Raw genomic sequence first — 13,137 nt, forward strand, 5'->3', positions numbered from 1 at the left:
TGAACTTCGAAGATGTGCGTTCCCATCAAATTATTGTAAAATTACTGCAATCATGATATATGAAACCAGTAAAATTGATCAGAAAAAGGAAAAAAGTTGTTGATGCAAAACAATAATGCTGCAGCTACGGTACAGCCCACAAATTAAAAAATTCAAGTCAAGTCTTTCTTTTTTTTATGACAAAAGGGTGAGTTTGAAAAGATCTTGGAATGGATTAGGCAATTTACATGTATTTTACTGTTCTTATAACCTCAAATTTCTATAACGTAAACATTCCTAGAATTGATTATTTACGTTGTCGGAGCGCCTACTGCATACATGTATGTATATATTAATATAGGCTATATCAGTTGAACGTGAATTCAAGGCTTGGTGGTTTGGTGCAAGAACAATCAAAGTTCCTAAATGAGGCTGCTCATATCCACACAAGTAATATATAAAAGAAATGATAAAAAGAAATAGGTGAAGAAAAACATCACGAAAATAAATAGTTATGCTATAACTGGATCAAAATATGGCTAGACCCTTCACTACAGCCGTACATGCCGTAGCATGCTACAGCCGTAGCATGTTGTTGAGCTATATAAAGGTTTTATAAATTTAGCATATACAGTACAATCAGTTTCACCTCTCTGATGAACAAGATGATATATTCATGCAGTCATGATAGTACACATTTAATCTAAACACATTTTGCACAAAATCTATTTGGTCACCTTTATTATCGAGACAACACGCTTTTACCATGCGTTTGCAGCAACAGATGTCCTTACTCATCCTGTAACTGCTATCATTGTGTTGTTAAAAACAAAATTTTTCATTGTGCTGTGACCTTTTCCAACGCCAGAGTTATTACTACGACTATAAAGATAACCAGACGAAGCAAATTACCATAGCAGTTGTAACATCTCCTTCTTTAGCCGATTTCTTCCATTTCGACACAGAGAAGTATTTGAAGACATTCACATATGGGTGTTGCCACACTAAAATCAGAAAAATCAGAACATAAATTCGTGCTTATATGGGCGGTTACGTTTAACATAGTCTAGTACTGATTACGACATCCGTGTGTGATTAGATATTAGACATTGGATGGTTGGCAGGACACTTACAAAAAGTACTAATCCATAAAAATTGAACTATAGCTAATAAATCAAAACCCTATATACCTCATACTCCTAAAGATTATAACATTAGAGTCTCAATAAATGAGACAAGCTAGTTACAACAACCAACAAAGATAAAATCTTGATTTCATTTTGCCGACGAGTGAATTTGTTACACATTGTCAAGTTTGACGTTAAAATCGCTTTAACCAACTATGCTGTAAAGGTAATTTATAAATATATATATAATTATCCTTATATTACAAAGTGGGTTGACTCATTTTAATTCAAATAGTAAATAATCCAAAAGTAATTATTCAAATTGATAGAAAAGTGTAAGAATTTTTGGCAATCTGATGATTTGTTTCTTTATGCACGTATAACGAGTTGACTTGCAATGCTACAATTAAAAATTATGATGATCTGCTATTATAAACTCACAATTCGACATGGCGATGGGAGAAATGAGAAAACAGAAGTAAAAAAGCAAAATCTGAATTATCCAAAACGATTCAGAATTGCCGCCATGTTAACCAAGGAAGCGACGCATGCGCGAAAGACAAGACATCTCTGGGGATTTCAGGAAATGGAAACAAATGGTTATGCGTCGATTAAAAGATGAACATCCTACAGCGTACGTACGTAATTTTCATAGTTGCTGCAAAGAGAAGACAACTCGTATTTTCATTAGTCATCCCAGTAACACACGTTTTTCCACCAGTCATGGAATGTATGTAGTACCCAAGCGATGGTTATGATACTCTATGGAAACAAATAGGAGTTTTTTAGCCTTTTAATAGTTAGTTAATTCATGAAGTAAATAAAGAGTTATTATCAACAGTAAAGTATGTTGTAGCCTGTTCATTATATCACGCTTAAAGGTTATGGATCGTAAGGCAACTACACATAATTACATAGAGTATACAATTACATATGAAGAAAAATTAGAAAAATAGAAAAATTACATATGAAGTTTTGTAAAGGCACGACGGAAACTTTGTTAATCTCACATTAAATCTACACCTAAAACTGATTCAGTTTTAATGTGAGCATCTCTTAGTTGCCACTGTAACCTGCACCACTTTAAAAAATTATGTGCTTATTTATCAACATGTTGTTAAAAATGTTTATTAGCAGCCAAAAAGATCCTATCATAAAGTGTTTGTGTACAATAGCTTTTGAAGAATTAAACAGCAAAAATAGTTTGGAGATGAAAACTGTAAGATTCACAACAGCAAAATAAATCTAGCATACTAGAGAATGCGCTAATGGAAGAACAGAAACATAAAATTTACAAAAAAATCATCCATCTATCAGTCTATCTATCCATCTCAGTTTTTTTCTATGTCATGGAACTATAAAGAGTTATGAGATCATTGATTGGTCGATGTAAACTTTCATCACAAATCACATTGCTAATGGGTGTAAACAAACCTTCTAAAATTAATGATGTATATTGGCAGGGGCTGACGGACAATACCTAATATTGTTACCAAATATAGGAGTAAGCAGAATGGCATATTGTTGATAAAAAGTCAACTACTATCTATGCTTAATTTCAAAATTAAGTAATATCATTAAGTATGGTAAGAAAAAGTGAACTAAGGAAATCATGACAACTTGAAAGCTATTGAATCGATGTAGCACGAGATCATAACTCCACAGTTGAAGGTCTGACTGGCTTGTCTTTGGGTCTTTGACAATGACACGCTGACATGTAGTCTGGATGTTGTGCCTCTTCCATGCCCTTTTGGACTACAACTTTAGACACAATTCGCTCGGCATACTTCTAAAATTAACCGGAAACATGAACTGTAATCAAACAATTTATCACAGCCAATATTTAGTCATTGTTAAACTCGCCATCAGATGTCTGCGCTATACTATTGTTATGTTTCTCAATAACTTGAAGTTCATAATGCGGTTATTTCAAAGGGTGGAAATACTGAGTCCTTCCAGTGTTTGAATAACAGCAGTAGATTATTCATAACTTGCGACTAGACTGATGAGTACAGAACATGATTTCAATTATATAGCAATTTGTTAGCTTCATAGCTAAAAAAAAGCATAAGTATCAAAAAGCTTCAATGAATGATAAAAATATAGCCTTTAGCTTTTCAATAATACAATAATTGATTAATTTGCTTTAAAGTATCTCAACAAGTGTTAATCACTAAAAAGTGACTATTAAATAAAAAACTTGTTTGCTCATTCTTTTCTATTTTACAAAACTTTTAGACTGAACGAGTTTATGTTTATTAGTAGTAAACAGTATATAAACAATATGCAAAATTTGGAGCTTGACTATAAAGAGAAACGGCGAAGCCCTTTTATTATTCAATGGCAAACAATCTTTCAAGCATTTATCTGTAATGAGACGACAACTCCTTTTAAGCTTACATATTTTAACTCATCCAGTCTTTAAAGAAGATGAGTAATGGCTCGTTTTAACATGAACAGCAACAAGCCCGGCGATGCCGAGGATTGTTGTTATTTTCAATCAAATAACCCGCAGGTGGGTGTTTAAAGGACTGGTTCTTATGAACTGGTCTGTTTCTCAAGAACCAGACAGAGTTTTGAAACCAAATGGTTTCAGTGAGCTGGTGAAAGGCACGGAACATGGGTGCGAAATTTGGATGAAATTAGAGAAAAAAATGTGGAAACGCATAGCATTTACACACGCTCACACCACACATCACAACCACACACCAACACACAGCGCACAAACACACATACCGTGCACGCACTGCGCACACACCAAGTACACACCGTGCACACACCGTGCACACACCGTGCACACACCACACACACAACATGGACACACCACACGAACACACCACACACACACCATGCACATACCATACACCACACACACACACACCACACACATACCATACACCACACACACAATGGCAAAGTGGGATTTGTTAATACAGATAAGCATAAAAGTTTACAATCATAAATCAACTTCATGAGTGATGAATTAACAGTAAATAATAATAGCTCCGTGGTTCTCATTTAACTAACATTTTTAACATTAACAAAGTAAAATGGCTACCAACCTGGAATGCACGATAATAGTAACAATAAATATTAGCTGGAGTAAGTAGGTGCCTAGCCTGTGAGCTTCCTTCCCGAGAGATAGACTCTGCCTGCAATTAGATCACAACAGGTGAACAAAAGGATATGAAGTTATCTCAGCCTAAGCCATTTTTCACATGTGCGGTTAACATTACCTGAGTGTCGTGGTTAAGAGCCCAGTTGATCTGCTGTAGAACATCGCTAAGGTCAGCTTTCAAAGGAACATAATGTACCCACGGCTGCAGCTCTCTGTAGAAGTGCTCATAATATGGAGAGTCTTGTTTGAAGACAAGACTGTTGGCTACCATAAGGTACGGGAATCTGTATGCGGCAACAGTGCCGTCGATATTCAGCTGGTATTTGTACTGCAAGAACAAACAAGATTTAATCTGTTACTGTAGCTGATTTTGTATCAAGCAGCAGTTGGCAAGAGCAGAGATAGTAGAGAAAAGTTTTAGATCTTTGATGATCGAGCTACGAAACCTTCGAATAAATCCGAGAAGGATTTAGAGAGTGACCATACTGTTGGAATTCTGTGTTATATCATTGATTCACAGATAAAAAAATATTAATATTTCCATACTGATTGTACTTAGATAATGCCACACAAGCAAAAAACGAGTGACCAATGGGGTTTCTAAAACTGTCCAAAGGGTTTGCTTTAGTTACGCAAGTTTTCAAAGGCATTATATTAACTGGTTTTGTAAACTATCCTAACACACTGAGTAGACAACTTCAAAAAAATACTGATATCAGAAAATTCACTTGGACCCAAAAATTACGTGAAACTGTTATATACAATTTTATTGCTCTATCTCTCAGACTATGAGCTATAGGTCTTGTATAAAATGGACCACTGTAAGCTGTTTTAAGAGTTCAAGGTTAAACACAAACAGTAATTTTTCTGCCAAATTTCTTTATCTCTAATAACATTTCAAAATATTCAAACTTCAATATTTTCAAGTTTGCTTATCAAACATCTGCTAACCCGGATTCCTCTTCAAAGCGTATCATTGTGGTAAATTATATCCTCAATCACAGGTATCCTAGTAAAATGAAGTGCTTCACATATAGCATCAGTCTGCAGACACATAAAATTTACCTTGAAAAAATCAAAGAAGTTTATTCTTTCAGCTGAAAGACTTTCATCTTTTGGAAAGAAGAAAAATGCAGTTATTCCAGCATCGATGAGTTTGGAGTTATCTCCTGTCTTTGACAACTTCACAAGCTCAAGCCGTTCCTTCCTACTGTCCCGTCCTCTGAACAGTGCCTTGGAGAGCTTATCATGCCAGCTAGGGTTGTTTGCAGGCCCTTGTGGTGTGAATACATCAAGTGATACCCTATAACAATGTGACAGTTCAACGTACCAACGATACTTTTAAAAATACCTAAATTAATTTGGGATTTATCTGCTCTGTAAATCTAGTTGATACTGCTAATAATAACTAGATAATGAAATATAATACGTGTACAAGAATTTTTGAAATTATATGTAATTTTTTAGAGATAAGAGAAATTTTTTAATGCTATAAAGACTTGAACATCTACTAAAATACTATCTATAAAACATAGCTCATAAAGTGGACAAGTAAACTATAGCTAATATTCAGTCATGTACTGTAAAGTACATCAAAAAGACCTCAAAGACATTCGTAGAATACCTCGACCAGAGAGAGTTCCGACTATCAAATTTTTGACAGCACTAATTTAAGCATCACTGATAATACAACCAGTCATGAAAATATTAGCACAAGTCAAAATCACTATCTGATCTTGGCTCACCTATAGAATCAGGCAGAAAGTGTCAGAACCATATAGACTTATAAAATGATATACAAATAAAGATGTAATGCTACAATTTTAATCCAAAGAAAAGACTCAATAATAAAATATCATCCCACATCATGAAATACAATCTAATAAGTGTCAATATTTTGTAATGAGTAGGAATTTTTGTGCATCAGGAGATATCTAGAAAGATCCCGACATTAATCAATGATTCACAGGTGGAGGACGAAGGCTGAGAAATATGCAAAAAGTATTGACTGACTTAGAGACTTCATGGTTGAGTTAGTAATATCATAAGTACTCACTGACTTAGAGACTTCATGGTTGAGTCAGTAATATCATAAGTACGCACTGACTTAAAGACTTCATGGTTGAGTTAGTAATATCATAAATACTCATTGACTTAGAGACTTCATGGTTGAGTTAGTAATATTATAAGTACTCACTGACTTAGAGACTTCATGGTTGAGTCAGTAATATCATAAGTACGCACTGACTTAAAGACTTCATGGTTGAGTTAGTAATATCATAAATACTCATTGACTTAGAGACTTCATGGTTGAGTTAGTAATATTATAAGTACTCACTGACTTAGAGACTTCATGGTTGAGTCAGTAATATCATAAGTAGGAAGAATGATGTCTTTGGTGGTGTTACTCCCGCACCATGAGAAGATGGGAAGAAGCTGATTGGATTCTTGTACAATCGGCCAGTCTCCCAAGTTAATGAAAAACTCTATGTCTGGTAAAGGAACCTGAGGGAACACATGAGGTTACAAGATTCCATACCCCGAAACTTGTGCTCACTAGCTATGATAGACAGCTTGGTCTACTCGCAATTTATGACTCAAAAGTGATTTTTCTCTTGTCAATAAATGATTAATATTACTCACAGATCAAGCTATACATGTAATTATTACAAGTCTTTGATATAAAAACTTAAATTTTACCGCTTTTGCCATTTCACCATTTAGTTTTCTAGTATATAATGCCCGTCATGGTGACACAATCAACACGCTTCTCTGAGCTGCAGAGTTTTGTTGTATCGCTAATTTTGATAACAGAACAACAGCAGTAGTAGTAAGATGACCTTCTTACTACCGATCTGACCAATGATTTAAATTTGTGTCAAATGTAGGTCAGCAGTCCTTTGATCTCTAAAGTATGATTCGTATTGGTTTGTTAAATATAGAGTGAGGATAACTCCACTTACACCATTAAGTCTTTTGAATTGGGTCGGATGTCTCTAATCCTGATGGCATTGGAGCCTTGATGACTCAGCAGACTCCCAAACTACTGTTTTGAGCAACAAGAAATTACTTTTGCACTGACTACTGTATTGCACTGCCTACTGTATTACACTGCCTGTCGTTTTGCACTGCCTACTGTATTGTACTGCCTACTGTATTACACTGCCTACTGTATTGCACTGCCTACTGTATTGCAATGCCTACTGTATTACACTGCCTGTTGTTTTGCACTGCCTACTGTATTGTACTGCTTACTGCATTGCACCATCTACTGCATTGCACCACCTACTGCACTGATTACTGTATTGCAATGCCTACTGCATTGTGCTGCCCACTGTATTGCACTGCCTACTGTATTGCATTGCCTAATGTATTGCACTGCTTATTGTATTGCACTCCCTACTGTATTTCAATGTTTACTGTATTGCACTGCCTACTGCATTGTATTGCCTACTGCATTGTAATGTTCACTGCATTGCACTGTTTATTGCATTGTACTGTTCATTGCATTGTTCATTGCACCATTAACTGCATTGCGCTGTTTACAACATTGTACTACTCAATGCATTGCGCTATCCATTATGTTGCACCATCCACTGCATTGCACACCCTCTCCATTGAACAGCAAACTACAAGTTACACCACAAACTTCATTGTGTTACCCAGTTCATTGCAAACCCTCCATTGCATTGCACCATTCATTGCATTGCACTCCTCATTACACCGCTTTTCTCATTGCATTACACTTCTCATTGCATTGCACTTCTCATTGCGTTGTACCGCTCACTGAATTGCACTACCCACTTGATTGATCTGTCAAATGGTTTAATGTAATTACATTTTTCATCACTCCACACAGCACTGTCTACACACCTCAACATAATATTCACATAGTCAGCACTGTTTTAACACCTGACTAATAGCAGGTACTCGCAACCTGCTGTCATAAGCAAGTGTGTTAGATAGTGGTACTCTCAGCGCAAAAGCAAATGGGATACTCATACCTTCCTGAGAAGAGATAGCAGTATGGAGTCTGAAAACATCTTGAATCCACAAATAGAGCCAACTTCCTTGCTATACACCTATAATCAATCGGATTATTCTCTCTAGTACTGATACAAGAACAATTTCTCTAGAACTCACTAGCCTGGTAGTAAAATTACATGCAAGTAATTCCTCATTTCTAAGCTCACAGTGAAGAAATAGTCAATCATCAAATGAATGCCATCTTCTAGGATTTAAGAAGAATACAATAAATTGTGAAATAGTAGGCAGCTGTTTTCAAATCCGCCATATTTTTATTTATATTACTGTAAGGTAAGCGCCAGGTTACATTATTCAATAACTTATAAAAAATTGCTGATAATTATTATTAACTAGATGAATGCCCTGCGTTGCACTAGTAATAAAAACATCATATAAGCATTACATTGCCTACTACATTACTTTTACACTATATTTCCTGTAACAGTTTGTAAGCTGTTTTTACAACTCGTGCAATGCAGGTCATTCACCTGCTGAGGCAAGCTAGTAATCGTTACATGTGACACAATACCGTTATGCGCATTTTACTCCATGTAATGAATATTTTCACCATTATTGATAGCTGTGCTCAGTTGAATGCTGTAGTCTAATGGATAAGTAGCTCCTCCAGCTCTGAAAGTTTGATGCCGCCAGAGCTGGAGGTTCCAAGATTGAATCCTCTTCGAAGCAGATTTTTCGTTACTAAAACTTATCAATATAACTCGATCGACATTTATATAATTATATATAATAATAAATTCCTAATATTAAAATTATTAACATTATTTAATAATATCATTACTTAAAGAAGAAGGCTTACTCTGCCATTCTTGACAACATAGTGCATCAGAGCTCCCTGTCCTGGCCTCTTTGGCCATCTTCTGTGAACCTCTGCCTCAACACGCCTCATATCCAAACTATGAAAAGGCTCAAGATCTTCATCCAACTGGTCGTATGACGCGGGACACTCAAGAGCAGAGAGCCACTCGGATACATTGTTGTTGGGGCAGTTGCAGTTCTCCTGATACATCAACCCTGCTCCATAGAATTATATAACTTCATGCGAATAATGCAATGTCAAGGTGAAGTAACTTTTTTAAAAATATTATAGATGTGAGACTTTTCATCATTTTACTTTATTCCACGGAAATTATATTTTTATTGTAGAGTTCTCTTTAGTTAGTGTTTTAGTAATACTAACTGTACATATATATGTATAATTATATATACAACCTCAAATAGGAAGAGGACAACTTCCTGTAATTAACATACCGTTTAGTAGATATGGAGAGCTAGCTAAATGGATCCCATTTAACTTTATCGCAAGAGAAACATCCTGCATGCTAGTGACTGGGCGGTAGTTGACTATATAGCTTCCATCTTTCCTGTCAATCACCTGCACTCGTCCTGCAAACCCGCCTCCTCCGGAGGGTGTCAACTCTACCTTTAGCTCACCTTTGGATTCTGTGATCCTGACCAGAGACCAATTTATAATACAGCCAAGATACGGGTAGTTTATATATTAGAGTGAAGATATTACTTCTGCCATCAGTGTACACCAATATGTTATAAGTATTCCCAGATATAACATGCTACCCTTCTATATCTCTAACATGTTACAACTTTATCTATCTATTCAAGTGCCACTATTTTACCATTTCAGTCATGTGATCAAATATGATGTCAATAGAGACTATCATAATATTTCTATACAGTATAAAGTTTTTATGCCTCGAAGACACAATGTCATTATAATAGCAGCAATAGCTATAAATACTTCCTGACAGATGCAGTTGTACACAAAGTTGTGTACACTGAGCTAACCTTTTCGATGTTCTACTATTGAATGAAAAGGATGTAAGGTATCAAAATCTTGTTGTTTTAAACATGAGTAGCATTAGCTGTTGCTATGTTTGCAACAGTCTGAGGCTTACATATTATAGCTAACATCAATAAATTAAGGAGAAATTAAAGTCATAAGGAATTTCAACACATGAAAAAAGTTAATATTCAAGGATTTTGATCTACAGTAGATCAACCTTTTTTCTTATTGTAAATATAGTTGATAAGAGTGATTGTTGTAGGTCGTTTATGTCTTTAACACATAAGCATTGCTAGGAGATGGTTTAATGACTACTAGTTATAATGATTTTTACTTACATGCCATAACAAGTGTGAGCTGATTCTACTAAAATCTGAGATAGAGTGTCTGCTATTACGCAAAAAAAAAAACAAAGAAGGTATAGTGCAAAAATTAAAACTTGGTCGCACTTACTAAACTTGTCTCCTAAACATTGCAATGTACTATTGTTCCATAACTATTTGTAGCGAAGTTTAGATTATATAACAGTCATATGACTGTCTTTAATAAGCCTCTGTAATAACGCAACTCTACTGCGGTATAGCGGAGAACACTACCTGATGCCATTGTGATTATACAACTCCACAAACACATATCTTGTTGGAAGTTGTGCATCTGCTTTGAGACCAGGACCCCAGATCAGACTTTTAGAATAATCCACTTTAGTAGAGTGTACAAGAAGTACTAGGTGAAAAAAAGCTATTACAGACAAAACAGCTTTATGATGAAAGTGAGTTCTTCTAATCAAATCCATCAAAGCTGAACCTAAAAGAGATCAAAGCACAATTTGACTAATAAGAGATTGTTCACAAAGCATTATGATGCAATTATCTCCTATAGTAAAATAAAGAATTAATTACAATTAAGTTTCTATGGTAACGTATCAGCTACTGAATTCAAAAAATCTCTGAACAGCTAAAAAAGCACTGAACTAACGTTCCTATCTGTCACACTTATAGAGTATGACAAGTGTTTGCGAGCTAGTTTCATGTTTTGATAACTACTAGTTGGTGATGTAGTTTGTTAGAATTCGAGAAGTTTACTTAAAATGACTGGCCAGCCCTAAACTAGCCATAAAGTTTAGAAGAACATTATTTAGTCTTTTTTCATCTGCTTTTTGTTGCGCATTCGCCGACTTTCTTGAATTATAATTATCAGGTAACATTGGTTTTTTAACCAGTTTCTCCATTTTCGTCTTTAATTTACAATGATACAACACAAGTAATAAAACAACAATACCATCATCCAATCTGAGTAACTTGTTAAAAATAGGATGTTTGAGAAGCCATGAAATCATTTTCGCTGTATCAGCATGAAAGTCTTTTCTTAAGTTATTTTCTATAAGCAAAGAAGATGTACATGTGGCTGAAAATATAAAAAGTCAATAAATTATTCACTAATACAATATTAATAGTATTATTAATAATATATTGATAATTTTGTGGCAGATGCCGGGCCACGAACTTATTTCTGATATTATATTAACATAATATTCGCATAAAATCGTTCTTATATATTTTGCATTACTTTTTGTAAATTTTTTTTGTCACTATTATACATCTATATCGCTAATACTTTTTAACGCTCATAATTTGGCCATAACTAAGCCAAACATGTTAGCAATCACATTATCTTTCTTATACGGTTTCCCGTCAGTTTCATTATACGGTACGAGAGAAAATACATATACATAAGGAGCGATCTCGCTAGGAGAGCAGAATAGTCATGGCTACGCCACTAATGAAAAGTCCTTCGAATAAAACAAGCAAAATCATTCACATTTCTCTTGCATTTTATGCACCAATTCTTGCACTCTAGATCGTGCTTGAGTAAAGGCCGGCAAACTCCTTTACACTGGTGGCAGCAGTAGGATTGCGCCAAATCCTACAGGCACCATTTAGAAGGCAGACTCCGGCAGACCTGCCCTGCTTGCAAAAGCAGACTCAGTAGAGGAAAAACAGAGTAGGACGGCAAAAACTGGGGGTTCCGAATTTGGCCAAGATAGCTTTAGGGCTATCACCCACATTCGTAGAGAAACCTGGCGTTTGAGAATAAACAGGAGATGATCCAGCATTTCCAGAAAAGGGTTGATAACTAGCATTGCACCAGCTAACCCCCAATCTGTTGAGACCCTCGATACCAGTCAGGCCAAAGTCGTTGATGACGATCGCCTCACTCGCTGTGAAACTCGGCACTTATTGAAATGACGTCCCAAAGAAGAGCAAGGAGTGAAGACTGTTACACAGACCGACTTGCTAATGCTATAGGGCAACTTATGAGGCTAAATCGGAACCTGGGACCTGCCTCCCAATTCAAAACATCCTAGTAAAATGGAATCAGGGTCCCAGAGTACTTTATTAGCCGATTTAGAGAAGTCGCAGCCACAAATAGGTGGGCTGAGGAGGCCAGCACACAGCCTTTCAGAAAGGCAATGAAGGGAGAGGCAAAGTCCTGCACAAGAGTGGTCGGGGTGGTGGCCATATTTGAAGCCATCCAAGCCCGATTTGAATTATCTCCTAAACAGACCCAAGCAGAATTAGGCAGTGTGAAGAAAAGAAACCAAACCTCTCCCCAGGAACATGCGACTGAGACTGAGCGGCTAGTTCAGATAGCATACGCCGAGCTGCTCAAACTTTTTAGGAGCAACATGGCTAAGGTGTATTTCTCAAACTCCCTGAACCACCCTGCACTACAGCGGCACTTCCTAGCAGTGCCCACAGAAACCATCGCAGACACAGTATGGGCCACAGAATAACTTCTCCATATCAATTCCAGAAAGAAACAGACCCTGGACAGCCCCATCCAAGCAGTGAGAAAAAAAGGCAGAAAACTCAGAAGCTAGCACAGAACACAGTGAAGTACGCGGCGTCAAACCAGATACCCTGAAGGTACTACTGTCTACTGTAAAAAAGCTAGCTGATCAGGTCAAACTGTTGCAGAACAAGCCAACGGAGTCTCGAAAAAATAAGCCTACAATCTGTTGGAGATGTGGTGGGGGCACTGGACTTCTCAACAAAAAAAGCTGAGTG

General features: G+C 36.2%; 2 protein-coding genes across 3 annotated transcripts in view; both read right to left on the reverse strand.

Annotated features, from left to right (window-relative positions):
• Window positions 1-1,624, reverse strand: part of LOC137390375 (WD repeat-containing protein 90-like) — a 56,486-nt gene extending 54,862 nt beyond the window's left edge. The window contains 2 exon segments of the mRNA XM_068076708.1: window positions 892-983; window positions 1,548-1,624. Coding sequence (XP_067932809.1) covers window positions 892-983; window positions 1,548-1,557 — 102 coding nt within the window. The 5' untranslated portion in view covers window positions 1,558-1,624.
• A 1,017-nt stretch (window positions 1,625-2,641) lies between these two features.
• LOC137391527 (protein O-glucosyltransferase 3-like) lies at window positions 2,642-10,730 on the reverse strand. Of its 2 annotated transcripts, none has more exons than XM_068078031.1 (8): window positions 10,666-10,730; window positions 9,068-9,282; window positions 8,229-8,306; window positions 6,563-6,729; window positions 5,290-5,527; window positions 4,343-4,552; window positions 4,169-4,258; window positions 2,642-2,895 (listed from the first exon to the last, which is right to left on the reverse strand). In XM_068078031.1, the coding sequence occupies exons 1-8, from the start codon at window positions 10,721-10,723 to the stop codon at window positions 2,758-2,760; spliced, it is 1,194 nt and encodes a 397-aa protein (XP_067934132.1). In that variant the 5' UTR covers window positions 10,724-10,730; the 3' UTR covers window positions 2,642-2,757. The 2 variants fall into 2 exon arrangements, with proteins under 2 accessions (XP_067934132.1, XP_067934131.1); XM_068078030.1 differs by lacking the exon at window positions 10,666-10,730 and adding an exon at window positions 9,520-9,708.
• Window positions 10,731-13,137: the final 2,407 nt, after the last annotated feature.

The sequence above is a fragment of the Watersipora subatra genome, chromosome 3 (assembly GCF_963576615.1).
Source record: "Watersipora subatra chromosome 3, tzWatSuba1.1, whole genome shotgun sequence".
NCBI lineage: Eukaryota > Metazoa > Bryozoa > Gymnolaemata > Cheilostomatida > Watersiporidae > Watersipora > Watersipora subatra.